The sequence below is a fragment of the Mercenaria mercenaria genome, chromosome 5 (assembly GCF_021730395.1).
Source record: "Mercenaria mercenaria strain notata chromosome 5, MADL_Memer_1, whole genome shotgun sequence".
NCBI lineage: Eukaryota > Metazoa > Mollusca > Bivalvia > Venerida > Veneridae > Mercenaria > Mercenaria mercenaria.
In genome coordinates this window covers 53603640-53626771 of record NC_069365.1, presented here as the reverse complement: position 1 = coordinate 53626771, position 23132 = coordinate 53603640, and the positions used below count along the sequence as shown (strand labels likewise).

General features: G+C 37.1%; 1 protein-coding gene across 1 annotated transcript in view; it reads left to right on the top strand.

Moving 5' to 3' along the window:
* The window catches only part of LOC123558413 (gem-associated protein 5-like), a 262358-nt gene that overhangs the window by 21998 nt on the left and 217228 nt on the right, over window positions 1-23132 (top strand). Inside the window, exons 13-16 of the mRNA XM_053543581.1 lie at window positions 260-402; window positions 12447-12618; window positions 13934-14101; window positions 20037-20159. Coding sequence (XP_053399556.1) covers window positions 260-402; window positions 12447-12618; window positions 13934-14101; window positions 20037-20159 — 606 coding nt within the window. The remainder of the gene's footprint in view (window positions 1-259; window positions 403-12446; window positions 12619-13933; window positions 14102-20036; window positions 20160-23132) is intronic.

The window sequence follows — 23132 nt, the reverse complement described above, 5'->3', positions numbered from 1 at the left end:
GTGTCTCGAACCCACATCAGTGAGGGGCAAGTCAATCGAAGTCGGTGACCATAACCACTTGGCCATGGAGGCCCCATTTTCTGATTGAAAGTCAGGATAGTATAAAAAATAGTTTATACAAAGTGAAATCATTCATTGTTTTCATCAAATTTCGTGCAAAATGCAGATTATATTAAACAGGATACTAAATCTGTACAGAGTACAGTTGACAGATCACTGAATACTACTTACAACTGTGTTTATCATTGCTATATTTCAGAAGGTGAAGAGAAACAGGAACCGTTACAGATAACTGAAAGTTGGAGAAGACTCGAGGGCCATTCGAGCCGGGTAACAGGCCTGGCCTGGAGTCCACATACAGATGGATTTCTCGTATCTGTTTCATATGATGGAAATGCTTTGGTAATATTTTCACTAATTTAAGTAAGGAATACGTGATTTTTGGGAGAATAATGTGCCATGAAGAAAAGCTGCTGAATAAATGGAAAAACTTAAGATGTGGAAATGTTCACTTATTTAAGGATATCATTAAATTTGCATGAGTTTCAGTCAGCATAAATGTCCACATTTACCAAGATATATCTTTGTTAGCTCACCTGAGCCAAAGGCTGATGGTGAGCTTTTGTGGCCGCTCGATGTCTGTTCTCCATCGTGTGTTGTGTGTTGTGCGTTCATCAACATTTTTTTCTAAAAAAATCTTCTTTTTGAAAACCAGTGGGCAGAATTACACCAAACTTAACAGGAATGGTCCTTGGTTAGCCCCCTTTCAAAATTATTCAAAGCATCTAATTCCATGCAGAATTCTGGTTTCCATGGCAACCAAAAGGAAAAACTTTAAAAAACTTATTGTCCAAAACCGCAAGACGTAGAGCCTTGATATTTGGCTTGTGACATCATCTAATGGTTCTCTATGAATTTTATTAAAATTTTGCCCCTGGGATGAAAAGAGATCCCGCCCCAGGGGTCCCAAGTTTTACATAGACTTACATAGGAAAAGGCATTAAAAATCTTCTTGTCTAAAACCACAAGACCTGGGCCTTTGATATTTAGTATGTAGCATTGCCTTGTGGTCCTCTACCAAGATTGTTCAGATTATTACCCTGGGGTGAAAAGAGGCCCTGCCCCGGGATTCTCAAGTTTTACATAGACTTATATAGGAAAAAACTTTAAAAATCTTCTTGCCTCAAGCTGCAAGGCATAGGCTTTTGATATTTAATATGTTGCATATTTAGTTAGTGTTCCTCTACCAAAATTGTTCAAATTATGCCCCTGGGATTAAAAGAGGCCCTGCCCTGGGGTCCAAAGTTTAATATAGACTTATATAGGAAAAAACTTTAAAAATCTTCTTGTCTGAAAGTTCAAGGCCTAGGCCTTTGATATTTAGTATGTAGCATTGCCTAGTGGATCTCTAACAAGATTGTTCAAATTATGCCTTTGGGGTGAAAAGAGGCCCCGCCCTGGGGGTCATTTGTTATACGAGTTATATAGGAAAAAATACTTCAAAAATTATCAGATCATATTTCCTTGACTGTTTAATTATAATTACCTGATGATGCCAAGTGATTAGGGGTTACCTGACTGTGACTTTGACCTACTGACCTACTTTCTTGTTTTTTTAAGATACAGCCTTGAAATTTTGATGAAATGTACAGTTTTGCACTCCGATCTTAAAACTGACTTTCAGTGACCATGAATGTGACCTACTGACCTACTTTCTTAATATTTTAGCAACAGTTTGACATTTGAAACATGTAGCTCATATTACTCAGGTGAGCGGTCTAGGGTCATCATGACCCTCTTGTTTATAGGTGTATTAGATTTTTTGATTTACATCTGTTCTAACGCAGCTGGTTCCTAGAGGAACATCAAGAGACAGTTTGTTTTGGGTTTAGATGAACAATTTAAATTTTGGTACCAATTACAATAGATGTAAAGTGACCATGATGACATATAAATATTTTAAGCACATAGTGATTTCAGCGGTTCGGGAATATTTTCACTTGCGTAAAGTCGAGAATTGGTGATTTGCAAACTTCTTGACCTAGAATACATCTATTTTTACAGTACTTACTCATTCTTACCCAGACTTGGATGTGGTTTATGCCAAACTCACTTGTACATCATTTTTAATGTTCCTCTGGGATGATTATGTTTGCTTTCTCTCAGGGTTGGCACAGACCTTGAAAAGTTCTTGAATTTGATGCTGTTCCTTGAAAACTCATTGAAAATGACTAAAATCCTTTTAAACCTGAGATGTACTTGAATTTTTTTAAAAAGTAAATGAATTTCAACTCGAACTCTGTGAAAATGTTCTGTCAGCAACTTTTGTTGTGGAAATGATAAAATTAAAGTACAGTCAGAAAATCTGAAGATAATTAAAGAAAAAGAAAGATATTTGGTCACTTGTCTATCTTGGTATGCAGCTGGAGTGGTAATAAATAGACAGCATTTTATTAATCCCCCACCACAAGTGGTGGGTGGTTATAGGAATGGTCTCCGTCCATCTGTCCGTAACATTTCTTGTCCACTCTGTATCACCTAAACCCCTTGAAGGAATTTCAAGAAACTTTGGTCAAATGATCACCTCATCAAGACCATGTGCAGAATTTACGAGTCAGCCATGTTGGCTTAAGGTCAAGAACACAACCCAAGGTCAAATGTTTGAGCCTTCGTTTGTGTCCGCTTTGTATCTCCTAAACCCCTTGAAGGAATTTCAAGAAACTTGGGTCAAATGATCACCTCATCAAGACTATGTGCAGAACTCATGAGTCAGCCATGTCGGCTCAAGGTCAAGGTCATAACTCAAGGTCAAAGGTTTGAACCTTTCATTTTATGTTCGCTCTGTATCTCCTAAACCCCTTGAAGGAATTTCATGAAACTTAGGTCAATTGATCACCTCATCAAGATGATGTGCAGAACTCACGAGTTAGCCATGTTGGCTCAAGGTCAGGGTCACAACTCAAGGTCAAAGGTTTGAGCCTTCCATTTTATATCTGCTCTGTATCTCCTTAATCCGCTTGAAGGATTTTAATATGACTTGTCTGTAATATTCTCCTTATCAAGACAATGTGCATAAATGTTTAAGAATGTTTAATGGTTCCACCCAATACCATCAACTCTTTCACTATCCATAACAGTAGCGGGGGATATAGCTGTCTTTCAGACTGCCTTGTAACATCTTACATCAAGAGCAATTTCTACTATAACACCTTCGGAAATAATTGATAAAAATTGTTCAGATTGAGATTACTAGAAAAATAGTCCTTAAAAAAGTTAAATATACTTGAAAAGGCTGTAAAAATTTCTTGAATTTTGTTTTGGATATTCTGTCATTTGTAGTTACCAAGCTGATACATCTTAAAGTGTTTTGTCATAAAAAGTAAAAAATATTGCAGGATAAATGTACCAGGCATTAACTGCTGAAATTTCACTTTTTAGCTCACCTGTCACATAGTGACAAGGTGAGCTTTTGTGATCACCCTCCGTCTGTCGTGTGTCCGTGCGTCCGTCCGTCAACAATTTCTTGTCTGCACAATAGTGGTTTCATTTATGATTTTATTTTAACCAAACTTGCACACAACTTGTATCACCATAAGATCACGGTTCCTTTCTTGAACTGGCCAGATCCCATTATGGGTTCCAGAGTTATGGCCCCTGAAAGGGCCAAAATTAGCTATTTTGACCTTGTCTGCACAATAGCAGTTTTATTTATGATTTGAATTTTACCAAACTGGCACACAACTTGTATCACCATAAGATCTTAGTTCCTTTCTTGAACTGGCCAGATTCCATTATGGGTTCCAGAGTTATGGCCCCTGAAAGGGCCAAAATTAGCTATTTTGACCTTGTCTGCACAATAGCAGCTTCATTTATGATTTTATTTTAACCAAACTTGCACACAACTTGTATCACCATAAGATCTCGGTTCCTTTCTTGAACTGGCGAGATTCCATTATGGGTTCCAGAGTGATGGCCCCTGAAAGGGCCTGAATTAGCTATTTTGACCTTGTCTGCACAATAGCAGCTTCATTTATGATTTGAATTTAATCAAACTTGCACACAACTTGTGTCACCATAAGATCTGGGTTCCTTTCTTGAACCGGCCAGATCCCAGAATGGGTTCCAGAGTTATGGCCCCTGAAAGGGCCAAAATTGGCTATTTTGACCTTGTCTGCACAATAGCAGCTTCATTTATGATTTGATTTTAACCAAACTTGCACACAACTTGTATCACCACAAGATCTTGGTTCCTTTATTCAACTGGCCAGATTCCATCATGGGTTCCAGAGTTATGACCCCTTGAAGGTCCAAAATTGGCTATTTTGGCTTTTGCAGCCATATAGAGACTTCATTTATGGTTTTATTTGATACAAACTTCCAAAATACCTTCAACAACAAGAAATCTTGGATTCCATGACAAATCAGATCCAATCATAGGTTCCAAAGTTATTATATATCTGATTACCTCCCCTGATTGTAATCAAAATGGATTTATATCAGTAAGTACTTACAGGACTTATTTGAAATTTCATTATTGTTATTAGTTGGACTGAGACAATCAGGGTAGATAGCTATGGACTGATTTTATGTCAAATTACCTCCCTTTATTTCAAATTAAAATTGTTATATCTCCATAACTAATGAAGATACTGATCTGAAATTTCATTTATGTCAACAGATTTATTTAGCAGAACCTTCTTTTGTCCACTTACAATATTTATTTGTTTTTAATTACTTCCCTTTTACATTACTATAAATAGCTTATTTTTAGTAACTTTTTTATTATTGGCCGTAGGGAAAAACCAAGACCACTTTTCTGTGGTACAACATGGATGGTACCTCCAATGCTTTTAGCTATCTTCAGTCAAAAGAGCTGAAAAAAGATAACCCACGTAGATTGTGTTATATTATCTGTCTTCCCTTAAAGAAAATTCAGTGTTAAACCTTTTGACCTTCTTAAAAAAAACAAGAGGAAAGGTTGTAAGAGTGGACACACAATGGTTTCTTTCAGGGTTTCTTAAAATAAACGTAATATTTATTTTTCAAGTAGATGCAAATAAGAATGACTAAGCCGATAATGGCTGTGCTGAAGGTAGTGGACCTATAACACAATCAGCAGAGTTCCCATCTACCTTGAAAACATGGGGCCATTCTGAAACTTTTTGGGCCATTCAAAAAGAATCAAAGTTTACATTTAAAAAATCTTTACCTTTCTTAATAAAAACTTTACCTTTCTTATGCTTTTAGAAGTGTAAAGTTTTTATGCTCCCGAAGGGAGGCATATAGATATTGAACCGTCTGTCGGTCTGTCAGTCTGTCCGCAATTTTCGTGTCCGGTCCATATCTTTGTCATTGATGGATGGATTTTCAAATAACATGGCATGAATGTGAACCACAGTTAGATGACCTGTCCCGCTCAAGACCCAGGTCCGTAGCTCAAAGGTCAAGGTCACACTTAGACGTTAAAGGTCATTTTTCATGATAGTTGGGCGTGTCCAGTCCATATCTTTGTCATTCATGCATGGATTTTAAAATTATTGGGCATGAATGTGTACCACAGTAAGACGACGTGTCACGCGCAAGACCCAGGTCTGTAGCTCAAAGGTCAAGGTCACACTTAGACATTAATGGTCATATTTCATGATAGTGCATTGATGGGCGTGTCCGGTCCATATCTTTGTCATTCATGCATGGATTTTAAAATAACTACGCATGAAGGTGTGGCACAGTAAGACGACGTGTCGCGCAAGACCCAGGTCCGTAGGTCAAAGGTCCTAAACTCTAACATCGGCCATAACTATTCATTCAAAGTGCCGTCGGGGGCATGTGTCATCCTATGGAGACAGCTCTTGTTTAAATGTAAAATTATACACAAAGTACATGTCATTAATTCTCCTTTCCTTATAACTTAACCATGTATGCTCAACCAATAAGTTCTGAAAGCTATGTTTGTCAGACGTTTTCCTCTTACTTTTTCGCTTTACCCAAATTACTTGACTGGGTGGGGGTCAGATCACTCTGTGATTCTGAGGTTGTTGTTTAATGTTCAGCGATATCTATAGTTGAATCGTTGTTTTTGTTCAATGTATCATTTTCATTTGTATCTTTCCCCGGTGTAACTTAAGTCTGGTTCATTTTCCTAGGGGCAGGAAGACTGAAAAATTCGTTCATAATCGCTTTTCCTTTCGGTGCGGTGGCCATTTTGATACAATCATGGTGCAATAATCACGACACATTATTTTTTCAAATCCGTCGCAGTGATCTCCCCTGGAGGTATGTCTATCCATCTGCCGTGCAAGACCGGCAAACTAGCGATCATTATCGGGTTTGAGTTTCAGATTTTCTGGCGCGGCAAAGGCCCATCGACGCAAATTTGGTGCGCCATTCATATTTTTTTCGCGCCAATGGCGCAAAAATGCAGCCTCAGCAAATCTCTGAGTCAGGGATATAAATTAGCTGGGGCCCAGTTGCCCATGGTCCCTAGATTTTGGGCTAAATTGTTGGAGAAAAATATCCATATACCTATAATGTTGAACATTTATTTTTGACAGTCTGGGCCCCTAAATAAAGATAGTATATATCCCTGCACACGGATTTAGAACTCTAAAAATTCATTGATAGCCCATTGGGCTAAGTTAAAGTACTAGTACTTTTGTCTGGTAGCCCAACAGTTTTGATTTGTTTGGCAGTATGTGTTTAATATATGTATACTACAGTTAGGCAGGAGTCATTAATTAGTATTTAGTATGGTAACTGTTTGTTTATTTTAGGTAGGCACATAATTATGTGGGTAGATATTTTTAGCTCACCTGAGCACAAAGTGCTCACGGTGAGCTATTGTGACCAAGCTGTATCCGTCGTCTGTCGTGCATGCATCGTCAACATTTGTGTTTAAACGAATCTCCTCCAAAACCAATGAATGGATTTTGATGAAACTTGGCCATGATGTTCCTTTGGTGGTCCTCTACCAAAGTTGTTCAAACGGTTCTGCTTGGTTGCATTTAGGGACTGCGACTGCCAGAGCTAGAAATAGAAAAAACTTCAAACGACATCTTGAAATAATTTCACAAATAGTCCTTATGTCACCCTCTACCAAGATTGCTCAAATTATACTGATAAGACAAAAAACCTGGCAGCTGGAGGGCGTGGTCACTTTTCCCTATATGTATATAGTGGAAACTTTAAAAATCTTCTTGTATGAAACTGCTTGCCCGACTTTAGAATAATTTTACGCAAGTGGTCCTTGTGTGACCCTCTACCAATATTGTTCAAATTATTTTGATTTGTCAAAAAACATGGCCGCCAGAGGGCGTGGTCACTTTTCCCTTTATGCATATAGCGGAAACTTTAAAAATCTTCTTGTATGAAGCTGCTAGCCCGATTTTAAAATAATTTTACACAAAAGGTCCTTGTGTGACCCTCTACCAAGATTGTTCAAATTATTTTGATTTGTCAAAAAACATGGCCGCCAGAGGGCGTGGTCACTTTTACCTTTATGCATATAGTGGAAACTTTAAAAAACTTCTTGTGTGAAGCTGCTAGCCCGATTTAAGAATAATTTTACACAAATGGTCCTTGTGTGACCTTCTACCAAGATTGTTAATATTATTTTGATTCATCAAAAAACATGGCCACCAGAGGGCGTGGTCACTTTTCCCTACATGTATATTGGAAATTTTAAAAATCTTCTTGTTTGAAACTGCAAGCCTGATTTTAAAATAATTTTACACAAATGGTTCTTGTGTGACCTTCTACCAAGATTGTTCAAATTATTTTGATTCGTCAAAAAACATGGCTGCCAGAGGGGCGTGGTCACTTTTCATCTCTGAATCAATAATAGCTAGAGCCTTGATATTTGGCATGTATTATCAGATTTGTAATGTATACCATAATTGTTCAAATTATTGCACTAGGTTCAAAAGTGTGTGTGACATGTGTATAATATAGGCTAACATAGAAGAAACCTAACTCTATACTTATACAAACACACTTGAAGCCTTGTACATAGGTGAGCGCTATAGGGTCAATGACCCTCTTGTTTAGCAGTAATCATCACTAATTTTTTCATTGGAGTTTAGAAGAAGACTTTAGTTCAATTGGGATTTCTTTTCCCTTAAGTTTATGAAAAATGACAACATCATTTCAAAAATATATTGGTCAGTATTTACAGTCAAATATCATTCACTCAAACTCCACAGGACTGGCATAATTAGTTCGAGTTATTGGTAGCTTTGTGCCTTCAAACAATATACATTATAAAGGGATTTTACCGGGTCCTGACGTAAAGTTCGAGCAAAGGACTGTGCTCGAACTATAGGAGTTCGAGAAAACGAAGTTTGACTGTATTTACACTTTCTTGATTTTGCCTTATATTAATAGATAATTATGTCCAATTCCAAACATACTACAATGAGTAGTTTCAGACTTAGAAATGAAATAGAGGAAAGGAAGTTTCACACTATATGTTAAAATTTCTAAATACTAGTTATCAGACATGTTGTTTTTTCCCTGTCCAACCGTCTGTCCGCCCATCACACTTCATTTCCGATCAATAGCTGGAGAACCATTTGACCTAGAACTTTCTAACTTCATGGGGTGATAGGGCTTACGTTTGTTTTTGGGATCACTGGATGAAAGGTCAGGATCAGAGGGGCCTTAACCTGGAAAACCGTTTACGATCACTAACTTGAGAACCACTTGACCAAGAATGTTGAATCTTCATAGGATTATTGGACATGCATAGAAGATGACCCTTATTATGTCTCCCCCAGGAGACATATTGTTTTTGCCCTGTCCGTCCGTCCGTCCGTCCGTCCGTCTGTACGTCACACTTCATTTCCGAGCAATAACTGGAGAACCGTTTGACCTAGAACCTTCAAACTTCATAGGGTTGTAGGGCTGCTGGAGTAGACTACCCCTATTGTTTTTGGGGTCACTCCCTCAAAGGTCAAGGTCACAGGGGCCTGAACATGGAAAACCATTTCCGGTCAGTAACTTGAGAACCACTTGACCCAGAATGTTGAAACTTCATAGGATGATTGATCATGAAGAGTAGATGACCCCTATTGATTTTGGGGTCACTCTGTCAAAGGTCAAGGTCACAGGGGCCTGAACATGGAAAACCATTTCCGATCAATAACTAGAGAACCACTTGACCCAGAATGTTGAAATTTCATAGGATGATTGGTCATGAAGAGTAGATGACCCCTATTGATTTTGGGGTCACTCTGTCAAAGGTCAAGGTCACAGGGGCCTGAACATGGAAAACCATTTCCGGTCAGTAACTTGAGAACCACTTGACCGAGAATGTTGAAACTTAATAGGATGATTGATCATGCAGAGTAGATGACCCCTATCGATTTTGGGGTCACTCCATTGAAGGTCAAGGTCACAGGGGCCTGAACATTGTAAACCATTTCCGGTCAGTAACTTGAGAACCACTTGACCCAGAATGTTGAAACTTAATAGGATGATTGGTCATGCAGAGTAGATGACTCCTAACGATTTTGGGGTCACTCTGTGAAAGGTCAAGGTCACAGGGGCCTGAACATTGAAAACCATTTCCGGTCAGTAACTTGAGAACCACTTGACCCAGAATGATGAAATTTCATAGGATGATTGGTCATACAGAGTAGATGACCCCTAATGATTTTAGGGTCACTCTATTAAAGGTCAAGGCCACAGGGGCCTGAACATGGAAAACCATTTCCGATCAATAACTTGAGAACCTCTTGACCCAGAATGTTGAAACTTCATATGATGATTGTTCATGCAGAGTAAATGACCCCTAATGATTTTGGGGTCACTCTGTTAAAGGTCAAGGTCACAGGGGCCTGAACATTGACAACCAGTTCCGATCAATAGCTTGAGAACCTCTCGACCCAGAATGTTGAAACTTCATAGGATGATTGAACATGCAGAGTAGATGACCCCTATTGTTTTTCGGGTCACTCCGTTAAAGGTCAAGGTCACAGGGGCCTGAACATTGATAACCAGTTCCGATCAATAACTTGAGAACCGCTTGACCCAGAATGTTGAAACTTCATAGGATGATTGAACATGCAGAGTAGATGACCCCTATTGATTTTAGGGTCAGTCTATTAAATGTCAAGGCCACAGTGGCCTGTTCATGTAAAATCATTTTTTGGAAATAACTTGAGAACCACTTGACCTACAATGTTGAAACTTAATAGGATGATTGGACTTGCAGAGTAGATGACCCCTATTTATTTTGAGGTCACTTGATCAAAGGTCAAGGTCACAGAAGCCTGAACAGTGACTTGAGAACCACTAGGCCAGGAGTGTTGAAATTTAGCGGGATGATTGGACATGCCAAGTAGATGATCCCTATTGCAGCCAACCATCATTGTCTCTTTGACTTTTGCTCCTAACCCCTATTGACTTCTTGCCTATAGGACTTTGCATTGGGGGAGACATGCGCTTTTTTACAAAAGCATTTTCTAGTTGATTTTGGGGTCACTTGATCAAAGGTCAATGTCACAGGGGCCAGAACATGGAAAACAGTTTCCGATAAATAACTTGAGAACCATTTGACCCAGAACGTTGAAACTTTATGGGGTGATAGGACATGCTGAGTAGATGATCCTTTTTACATTTCAGTCACTAAGCCAACCATAAGTGTCTCTTTGACTTTTGCTCCTGTCCCTAATTGACTTCTTGTCTTGACTTCTGTCTATTACTACAATGCTCTGGGGGCTTTACTACAAAAGCATTTTCTAGTTTCTGATATGGATTTGCTGATTTTTGCATGTTTTGCAAATATTTAAACTTGGTATGAGCACTAAACTGCCTCGTAATCAAGTGTGTGTGATCTGATAGGGTAATTTGCAAAAACTGACTCTGAGTGAAAAATGAAAATATACTTGGACTGGAGGCATGAAAATGACAATCATTTTATTAGATCTACTGGTCAAATTTTAAAGTAACCCATTGGGCTTTCTCTGGAAAATTAGAATAACCAAACAGCATTTTTTTCGTTATTGGCAGGTGGTCTCTGTTCAGAGGTGTTTATAAGCACAGGTTTGACATAATTGAAATGGTGCTTGCTGTTTCAGTGCTGTGCATATATTATCTGTTGCCAAACTGTTGTAAATCTGCCTGGGAATCATGTTTACGAAAAATACAACTGAAGTCTTATATTTATTTAAAGCCCAGAAGATTTTGAAAATAGTTGCATGATCTTCTGACTCAGCTGTTTTTTGAGTGACCCTTGTATTCAACATTGACCCAGGAGAACTTGTTAGTGACAGTTAACTCAGTGATTTCTCTGTAATGTTCCGATTGTAGGAAGCCAATTTATTCCCACTAGTATTTATCCTTGTGAAGTACAACATAAGCAGACAATTTTAGCTAACGTTTGACGACTAATTGTTGTCTAGGAGTTTATATCCCATTTGGAGAGATTCAGACAATAATTTCCTGTTCAGTAACGTTTGAACGGGAAAGTGATGCCATTTTTATGATTTCGATGTCTTATGTTTACATTACTGTCGTAGAATTGCTTCCTGAACACACTAATTTTATGTTGTTTACATTGACTGCGTAATCCAAAAATGTCAGGCGTACTTGTTATTTTAAATAGGGAACTAAACGACCCTACTAAATGTCCAAAGCATACATGGTTAGAGAAAGAAAAGGTGTCATTTATATTTATATTACTAATAAACGCATGCATTATTTTAAGATAGATTACTGAAAGTTTGAAAAGGATGTTAGTAATGTATACATTGAAATCAGAAGCAAAAGGGTTGGGCTACAAGTTTTTCTAACATTAGCGACGGCCCTTCCCCAAGAGTAGGTTAAGGTAACAAATGGATCTAGAATTTAGTATAAACATATACTGTTATACAGAGAATGATAATACCAAAAAAAATACAAAAAAATCAATAACTAGTTCAATAAAGAAAGGCAAAAAGCTGAAGAAAGAAAAAATCAAATGAAGCAAAGTTTCTAGTTAGATATTTTCACTGTAATTGTTATGTGAACAGAATCCAGGAACACTTGTTAGGTTAACTGTCCGCCATTACATAACTGAAATTAACTGAAATACTGTTGAAAAAATGGTGTTAAACCCAAAACAATCAAAATCTTCTACAGTTATTGAAAGAGAATTAAGTTTGAAACGTCAAACAAGTGTATGCATTTAACACTTATCATGTTGGACACGATCGATTCTGCCTTTGCGACAAGTGTAGATTATGATCAGCCTGCACATCCATGCAGTCTGATCAAGATCTGCACTGTTCGCCATTCAGTCAGTACCTTTTTGGTAATCACCCCTATTAACAGTTAATAATACTGTCCGAATGGAAAAAATGGAAAAGTTCATTATATAAATTTAGCAGGGTAAGGGTAAAGGACTTTTCGCTGTAAACATAATTAGATAGATCATCTTTGCATCACTGTCCTTTTATATATTTTTACAGGTGTGGAATGTGACAGATAATGTCATACTTGCTTGTTACAACGGACATCTAGGCAAATTGTTGTGTTGCCAGTGGAGTGGCCTTGACCCTGGAGAGGTCATCACTGGGGGAGATGATTTCAGTGCCCATATTTGGCAGATCAAAGATCATCCAGTGAGACCAGGACAGCTCGGTAAGAATTGGTCACAGAATAAAGTGCAGTCAGTAAAATCATATCTTCTGTTATTTTACTTAGTTGCGTTTTTCAGATTCCAAATCATCTTAAAGATTTGATTATATTTTAATTGCTATCAATAAAATGTTGCTTATATATATTTGTAATATAACTGGACAGTTTTCTGCATTATAATTTCCTGTGTTTTGACAAAATCCTCCCATATATTTTGTAGTATTTCAAGATTTAATGAAGTGACGTGTTTAAAGTCAGTGTCCCACTTGTATGTAATATGTTTTTTTCTGGTGCCATGTGTCTGTCATGTTTGGTCAATACTCTGCCAATACTTTCCCAATAACATGGTGATGTGCTATCAAAATCAGGATCACACTCGGAGGTCATATGTTGGCATGGTCTCTTTCATGTCTTCCCAAAATCAGAATGTGGAGGTGGAGATTGAGACCTAAACTCCCCAAGTTCTCAGATAGTCAGATCATATGTTGCTTTCAGAATGTCGTTTTGTGGGGGACGTCAATAGATCTGTTAAAACAATTCCTTGTTTTCCTGGAATATGGTTGATTAATGTGATTTTACATCAAACAGATTTTTCTCCTCTTTCAGCATAAGTTGTCTGCCTGACATCAGAAAATGGTCTCAATTTAGAAGAGTCTCCTATCTTTACCGAAATAAATCAGTCTGATTGCTTGCGGTACAAATTTTCTCTTTGGCTCAATTTATCCAAGTGACATTGCATTGATATATTTAGGATGTTGACATAAAATAAAGTGCTTTTCCTGGAAGCAAAATCTAGAGAGATTGAAATAATCTTGATTTCTTTATGACTGAGCAAAATTGAAATACTTTGTGATGCTTCCGGCATGATTGTTTGAAAAAAAATAAAAAAAAGGATTTTATCTCTTAATATATTAACTTGTCAGAGATACGACTGTCAAAGTAGCTTTGACTGAAACAGTTAATTTGTCATCTCCCTATTTTAGAGCCTGCCCGCTTAGCTCAATAGGGAGAGTGCAGATCTACGGATCTCGGGGTTGTGAGTTCGATCTCCGGGCAATTTTATGAAAGACATTGTGTCTGAAATCATTCGTCCTCCACCTCTGATTCATGTGGGGAAGTTGGCAGTTACTTGCGGAGAACAGGTTTGTACTGGTACAGAATCCAGGAACACTGGTTAGGTTAACTGTCTGCCGTTATATAACTGAAATACTGTTGAAAAACGGCGTTATATTTTATTATAAACCCAAAACAAACAAACTTTATTTTAGATGAAATTTTGATTTATACAATTATTTAAAGAATTCTTTTATTTTGACAGACACAAAGAAAAAGAAGAAAAAAAAAATTGACAAGTTTAAATCTGAGTCACCAGCAAGTATTGACAGTGTTACCATGGAAACAAATGACAATGTCAGCATCACAGTAGAAGATCAAGACGACATAGAAAAACTGCTTGAAGAAAAGAGGAAGGAATTGATGGCTAAAGGTAATCATGAGAAAAATGAAAATGATGAGGAAGAATGAAGATGACAGATTAAGTTTTCTTTGAAAATTTTGCAATATTCCGTATGCAGATCAATTTCTGCAATATTAATGCAACAGAATTTCAGGGAATATTTATACAAGGCCATTTCATAAAGACAAATACTTAACAACTCGGGACAAATCTGATGTACTGTGAATTCATTGATCTTTGTGAGGGACTAATTTTCAGGAATTTTGTTGATTAATTCATCAACAAAATCGAATTCCGACAAACATGTAAAATTCCGATTCATTTTTTATGCCCTCGGGCATATGGCGTTTGAATTGTCCATCTGTCTGAACCAGATTTTACTGTTTCACCTACAGCCCACATTAATGGCCTGAATCGGGGGTGCGCATTATACACGGGTGCGCATTATACATGGGTGTCTACGGTAATGGCCTGATTGAGTTCATACTCACACTCAACAATCCTTGTGGCAAGATCTGCAAACTGAAAATATATAAATGACCTTGACTACATATGACCTTGATACTACATATGACCTTGATACTTCATAATGACCTTCATCTTCAAACTTAAAATGACCCAAGTTAGTTCATACACTCAACAGACCTTGTAGCAGTACTTCCAAACTGACTTACAAATAGATAACTTTGACCTTCATATGAACTTCACCTTCAAACTTAAAACCTCAAAAATAATTTTCTTATGGTCATACACCCAGGGGACATAATTTTGCTTTTTTAAAATGCAGCTCCTTGTTTCTTTAGAAATATAAATCCATAAATTCATATTCCAAAGAAACGGCTGTTTTGGCCAAAAAAAAAAAAAAATATTTCACACTATTTAAAAAAAACAAGTGTATCTCTTTATATGGGATTGAAATAATGAGAATACTGAAATAAAGATTATGTGAAAAAATATTTGATATTCCAGAATTTTTTTTTTCTTTGATGGATATCTCAGATTCTTAGATTTTGTTAATTAGCTTCGTAAAGTACAATTGTAGGGAAATTTTGTGGTTATATATACTAGAATAGAAGGCTCATAAATGTTTAAGGTTTTTGTAAGAAGTCTGATAGTGTCTGGAATCATGAAATTTACACAACAAAACAAGGTATCTAGACGCAGCAGGAAGCTTATTAACGAAAGTGAAAAATTAAGTTCAGGTGCAAAATGTAATTGATAGTGATAAGATGCATGTTGCAGATTGTGCATACTTAAACATCGGTCCTGCCAATTAGGCAAAAGAAATTGAAAGTTTGGTTTCAGGTATTGCATCATGAAGGCTTTATGTTTTAAAGCCCCTACCGGTGAGACACCAGAGGGGACTATAGAAATACACTACATCCATCTGTCCATCCCACTGTCTGTCTGTCTGCAAATCTGGATCCTGCAGTTACTCAAAAAGTATTCAAGCTGTGTTCATCAGACTTGGAATGTGAATAGAGGGCAGTATGTAGTTTATGCATGTACATGGCTTATGCTTGTAGGTCAAAGGTCATCTATTGAAGGTCAAGTAAAAATTGTTTCTGCTCCATAACTTTTATATGCATCGATGTATTATCTTAATGCTACACACAAACGTTCCCCATGATGAGAGAATGTGTCAGTGTATGATCTATGCTTGTAGGTCAAAGGTCATCTATTGAAGGTCAAGTAAAAATTGTTTCTGCTCCATAACTTTTATATGCATCGATGTATTATCTTAATGCAACACACAAACGTTCCCCATGATGAGAGAATGTGTCAATGTATGATCTATGCTTGTAGGTCAAAGGTCATCTATTGAAGGTCAAGTAAAAATTGTTTCTGCTCCATAACTTTTATATGCATCGATGTATTATCTTAATGCAACATACAAATGTTCCCCATGATGAGAGAATGTGTCAATGTATTATCTATGCTTGTCGGTTAAAGGTCAAGGTCACTGTTTAAGGTCAAGTAAAGATTTGTTTCTGCTCCATAACTTTTGATTGCATTGAAGGATTATTTTATTATCACGATGTTCCTGTTTTATGTGTCACGCACCTATGTTTTCGTCAAGTCAAGGTCATATTATGAAGGTCAAGTAAATCATTTTTTCCGTAGGTACAGTACCTCACTTATACGGACCGATTAGACACTCAGTTATAAGGAACATTTCAATTCCGATCTATTCCTTCTTATTAATGTAAAACTCGGTTATAGGGAACTCGGTTATACATGAACTTTTTCCAGTCCCAAATGTACGAAATGCAATGGAGAACCCTCGGTTGCGAACAGACAAAAGATAAATTATTGAAAGCAGAATAAACTGGATGTGATGCGTCGAGTAACGTGCATACCCGGCTTTTAGCAATAAAATCGCTTTCATGCACATGAATAAACACAATTATTTCATTCTATGATCTTTAGTTTGTAATTCAGGATATGTAAAGAATATATAATATCATATTACCATTACTAAACGTAGATGCACTATTTTACTAAGATTTGTCGATCAGTATTGGTGTTTCATGTTAACATAGTGAACGAAACTAATAATGTGCTATTTGCGTATTAACAATGGCAAACAGCCACTTTACCAATTTGTCAATGAAATATAGCAGGTGTAAATGGACAATTGCAAAAGTATGGTTATTTAGCCTTATCCGTATGTATGGCGCATTGTTAGTCGTAATACGTTCAGTATGTCCTAAACACTACTTTTCAATTTTAATGGGTAGTCTGAATTTATAAATTTTGTAATGAAAATGAACATTTACTTATATATTAGTATTGATGCTATTGACACGACATGCAGTTCAAGCAAGGTATGAGAGTAACTGCAGCATATTTATGTATCTGTAGCCCATCTAAAAAGAAGTTAAAATGCAACATTTATAACATAATTACGGTCATGTTACGCGAAATTTTGGCTTGGTTTAGGTTTAAGCATGTTTCACACTTTTTCAGTCATATACATGCAGGCAGTTTAATTGCCATTTTCACAGGATGACAGTTACTAGAAAAGCAACTTCTACATAAAGCTTCAAGTCGCCAGAGTGTGAACAGCATTGCCGTTATGAAACGTCAGTCAAATGTGTATCCTTACGATTTTCGTTAGTACAAACCTGTTTACAAGGAACTAGTGGCTTCGATTAGAACTCGGTTCATAAGGAACATTTTTAAGGGTCTAGCTGTTCCTTATAAGAAAGGTTTACTGTATATCCATATTGCCACTGCAATACTTGGTCACTTGTTATCCCCCGACGAAAGTCGGAGGGATATAGTTTTGGCGTTGTCCGTCCGTCCGTCCTTCCATCCATCATTCCGTCCTTCCTTCGTCTTTCGTCGTCCATCGGAGCTTATTAGGTAGTGGTTGGGAATAGTTATTTAAAACTTCATATACAAGTTCACACTATGAGTTCTTGCGGCCGTAAGTTTCAGTCAGATTGCCAGAACACCAGAGTTATGGCCTTAGAAGTTTCTAGTGTTAACTATATAAGGTTACTATAGATCTATAGATGGCATTTTCTGCATAAACTTTTATTCATTTGGCCTTGAACTATGAAACTTAACAGAATTTAGAGTACTATAATGTGTTGGCACAGACAATTTTGTATGGATTTCTTTTTTAACTTCAGAGTTAATTGCCCCTTTAATGTCTAAAATCCACATATTTGTAATAACAAATTACATTTGGCAGATTTCATTAATTTCTTTCATTCTTTTCTGTGAACATTTATTAAAATGTGAAGTTGCGCACCACACTGTCACCCACTTGCCTTCATTTTATTTTAGATTTTTTTCAAACTCCAGTTGTACATTCCCACCTCACTTCACCAGTCATGCCACCATGATCATGCATCCTCTGCCCCCACCCCAACTTCACCCTTTACTTTTTTTTTTTTTTTTCATTTTATTTTCAATCAATTTTAATCGACATGTGAATTTGTTTCTTCCGTTCCCTGCACCACCACCCTAAAAAATAAATTATGACATATGTATATATATATTATTTCCATTCCTTTTTTTTTTTTTTTTTTTTTAATGTTCAAACCTTGAGCATGTTAAGTTGTGACTGCACAAACCTTGCCCTCAGACATGTTCAAGATATCTTACCTGTGTTCTCTTAAGGACATGTCCTTTTAAGTACATGTTAAACAGCAACACCTGGTGCCAAACCACTCAAAGACAATATTTCTTTCCAGTTAAACTCACATTTCAGTTAACTGCATTTCATTTTAAAAGCTAAGCTTATCACAGTAAGCATATCCCAATCTTTATGAAACTTGGTCAGAATGTTTGTCTTGATGATCTCTAGGTCAAGTTTGAAGCTGGGTCATGTGGGGTAAAAAACTAGGTCAATAGGTCAGATCAAAGGAAAAGCTTGTGAACACTCTAGAGACCACATTTTTGATCCAATCTTTATGAAAATTGGTTAGAATGTTTGTCTTGATGATCTCTAGGTCAGATTTGAAACTGGGTCATATAGGATCAAAAACTAGGTCAGTAGGTCAGATCAATGGAAAAGCTTGTGAACACACTAGAGACCACATTTTTGACCCAATCTTTATGAAACTTGGTCAGAATGTTAGTCTTGATGATCTCAAGGTCAAGTTCGAAACTGGGTCATGTGGGGTCAAAAACTAGGTCACCTGGTCAAATCAAAGGAAAAGCTTGTGAACACTTTGGAGGCCACATTTGTGACTCAGTCTTTATGAAACTGGGTCAGAATAGTTGTCTTCATCATTTCTAGGTCAGTTATGAATCTGGGTCATGTGGGGTCAAAAACTAGGTCACTAGGCCAGATCAAAGGAAAATTCTTTTCAACACTCTAGAGACCACAATTTAAGTTTGAAACTCATGGGAATTAGTCAGAATGTTTGTTTTGATAATCTATAGGTCAAGTTCGAATCTGGGTCATATGGGGTCAAAACTAGGTCACCGGTCAAATCAAAGGAAAAGCTTGTGAACACTCTAGAGGCCACAGTTGTAACCAAATCTTTAGTCAGAGTGTTTGTCTTGATGATCTTTAGGTCAAGTTCAACTCTTGGTCATGCGGGGTCAAAAACTAGGTCAGTAGGCTAGATCAACTCTGGTGAGCGATGTATAGGGCAATCATGGCCCTCTTGTTTGTCTTTCTTTCTGTTTAAACAATATGCTAAAATGTAAAATGCACCCCCCATATATCTTAATAGTAAGGAAGGTGTAAGCTTCGTTAACAGATTTTTTTGCCTTAAAAATGTCTGCAAATATTTGTTTGATGCCATGTAGCAAGTGATAGTTATATCTAAGACATCAGAAATTAGCCATATGTTTCACGTATTGATGGAGTTCATTTCAGCCATTGCGTCTGAATTTTAGAATGGAAATTTTAGTGATTTGTTTTGCTTTTAAGTAATTATACAGATTTCTTGAATTAAGTAAAATAGCTGAGAAAATAATCATGACCTGCAGATGACACCTATTGATTTGGAGGTCAGCTTAGGTCAAATGTCAAGGTCAAGGTCACTTGACCCAGAACTTGTTTTGCCAGATAACTAGAGAATGCTTTGGTCTAAGATCACATTTGATACGGAGGTCACTTATGACTGGTAAATGACCCATAATTATTGATTTGAGGTCAGTTCATCAAACGTCCAGTGCAGTGACCAAATAATTTCCATTCCTTGTACAGTTACTGAATGCATTAAGGGGGGCATTTCCTGTTCTGCGACCTCTTATTTCCTGAAATGTCTGTGTGTTACGGTATACAGGCTTTTAATTGGGTGTTTTCATTTTTGCAATCCTCACAGCTTTTAAATAGACTGGATCTTTTCCAGTGAAAGAACCAAGGTTTCTGTTTTTTGTAAGAAAAAATAATGACCAAATCTATCAGTTCAACTTACTGTGACTAAATGCATTTAAAAGTAAGAGAGCTAAAATATATAACAATATATTATCTGTTATAACTGATCATTTACAGATATAAAGGTGGATACAAAGGACATTTGCAGTGAAGGGGGCGATGCTTCTACAACAGTTCAAGATGTATCGGTGGTACAGAAAAGGGAGGTTAAAGTTTCTAGACAGAAAACAGACAAGTCTGGCAAGTGTTTTCTTTTTTTCATTTGGTCTTAAAAAACCTTCTTTTTTTTCAGCATTCAAGTCAGTGTCGACATTAAAGAAGTTTTGAAAGTGACCATGTTCATATAAACTCTGCCAAATGTTTTACACAACTTATCATCATATGATGATCTCATGTGACAGGTCTCATAATAGCTCTGTCATGATACCATGTAGGAATATTATTCAGCATGTGAACTTGTGCATATGAGTTTTGTTTTGGATTTCACTCTGCAAGACCAGAGTTATGGCACTTGACTTAGTCAAAATATGCATTAAGGGCATAAAACTTTGTGTAAAAATGTATCTCAAAAAAAGTGTTTGACTTAGTGTCATTAAACATTATAGGATTGGTATGGGGGTATAGGGGAGGTATATAGGAGTGAGCTTGTCAGTCTGTCGGTCTGTTGGTTTTCATGGTTTCCGGACAGTAAATCATGAAAAGCTTGACAGATTTAAATAATTTTTGGTGCACAGGTGTAACATCATTAAATATAGGTCAAGGTCAAGTTCAGCTTTGGCTACAACCCACCAATTTTTAGCTTGAGGTGAGCTATTGTGACTGCTTGATGTCGGTCGTGCGTAGTGCCTCGTCCGTCGTCCGTCAACAATTTCTAAAAAATATCTTCTTCTTGAAAACCACTCGGCCGAATTACACCAAACTTCACAGGAAAGATCCTTGGGTGGCCCCCTTTCAAAATTATTCAAAGAATTGAATTCCATGCAGAACTCTGGTTGCCATGGCAACCGAAAGGAAAAACTTTAAAAATCTTTTTGTCCAAAACCACAGGGCCTAAGGCTTTGATATCTGGTATGTAGCATCATCTAGTGGTCCTCTACCAAAATTTTTCAAATTATCCCCCTAGGCTCAAATATGGCCCCGCCCCGGCGGTCAAATGGTTTATATAGACTTATATAGGGAAAACTTTGAAAATCTTCTTGTACAAAAGCACATGGCCTAGGGCTTAGATATTTGGTATGTAGCATCATCTAGTTGTCCTCTACCAAGATTGTTCAAATTATCCCCCTAGGGTCAAATATGGCCCCGCCCCGGGGGTCCCAAGTTTTACATAGACTTATATAGGAAAAAAAGTTTAAAAATCTTCTTGTCTGAAAGCACAACACTTAGACCATTGATATTTGGTTTGTAGCATTGTCTTACGGTCCTCAACCAAAATTGTTCAAATTGTACCCCTTGGGTGAAAAGAGGCCCTGCCCTTGACCTACTGACCTACTTTCTTGTTTTTTAAGATACAGCCTTGAAATTTTGATGACATACACAGTTTTGCACACAAATCGTAAAACTGAATTTCATTGACCATGAATATGACCTACTGACTTTCCTAATATTTTATCATCAGTTTGACATTTGAAACATGTAGCTCATATTACTCAGATGGGCGATCCAGGGTCATCATGACCCTCTTGTTTTACGTAGTTATGGCCCCCTTTCAACTTAAAATTTGCCAAACTCATTTTTTCCGGACAATAACTCATTAAAGGCTTGACAGATTTAATTGTACCCCCCGACAACAAAGTTGTAAGGGGGGGTATACTGGTTTCAGGTTGTCTGTCTGTCTGTCCGTCTGGCCGTCTGTCTGTAGACGCAATCTTGTGCGCACCATCTCTCCTTATCCCCTTGACAGAATTTAATGAAACTTCACACAAGTGATTAGTACCAACAGTAGTTGTGCATGGGGCATGTTAGGTTCTTTTAGAAAAAAAAATTGCAGAGTTATGGGACTTTGTTTTTTTGTTACTATACTATATACATAGACACAATCTTGTGCGCACCATCTCTCCTCATCCCCTTGACACACTTTAGTGAAATTTCACACAAGTGATCAGTACCAACAGTAGTTGTGCATGGGGCATGTTAGGTTCTTTTAGAAAAAAAATTTGCAGAGTTATGGGACTTTGTTTTTTTGTTACTATACTATAAACATAGACACAGTCTTGTGCGCACCATCTCTCCTCATCCCCTTGACACAATTTAATGAAACTCCACACAAGTGATCAGTACCAACAGTAGTTGTGCATGGGGCATGTTAGGTTCTTTTAGAAAAAAAATTTGTGGAGTTATGGGACTTTGTTTTTTTGTTACTATACTATATACATAGACACAATCTTGTGTGCACCATCTCTCCTCATCCCCTTGACACAATTTAATGAAACTTCACACAAATGATCAGTAACAACAGTAGTTGTGCATGGGGCATGTTAGGTTCTTTCAGAAAAAAAATTTGCAGAGTTATGGGACTTTGTTTTTTTGTTACTATACTATATACATAGACACAATCTTGTGCGCACCATCTCTCCTCATCCCCTTGACACAATTTAATGAAACTTCACACAAGTGATCAGTAACAACAGTAGTTGTGCATGGGGCATGTTAGATTCTTTCATCGACAAAATTTGCAGAGTTCTGGGACTTTGTTTCTTGTTAACATACTATGTACATACAGTCTGCATATGCAATCTTGTGCGTGCCTAATCTACCAAACCCTTACACACAATTTAATGAAACTTCACACAAGTGATCAGTACCAACCCTAGTTGTGCATGGTGCATGTAACATTCTTTTAGATAAATATTCTGCATAGTTATGGGACTTTGTTTTTTGTTACTATACTGTATACATACAGTCTATATACATACAGTCCACATAATTATGCAATCTTGTGTGCGTCAAATTGCAATGTACTGTGTCAGTGCATGTGGGGGGTACATTCATCACCTTTAGTGATAGCTCTAGTTAAGTTTTGGTACACAAGTGTAACATTATAAAATACAGGTCAAGTTCGACTTTGCCTATAAACCACCATTTTTAGCTCATCTGATTTTTTGGGGAAAAAATGATGTGTTATTGTCATCACTTGATCGGCGTTGGCATTGCCTGGTTAAGTTTTATGTTTAGGTCAGCTTTTCTCCTAAACTGTCAAAGCTATTGCTTTTA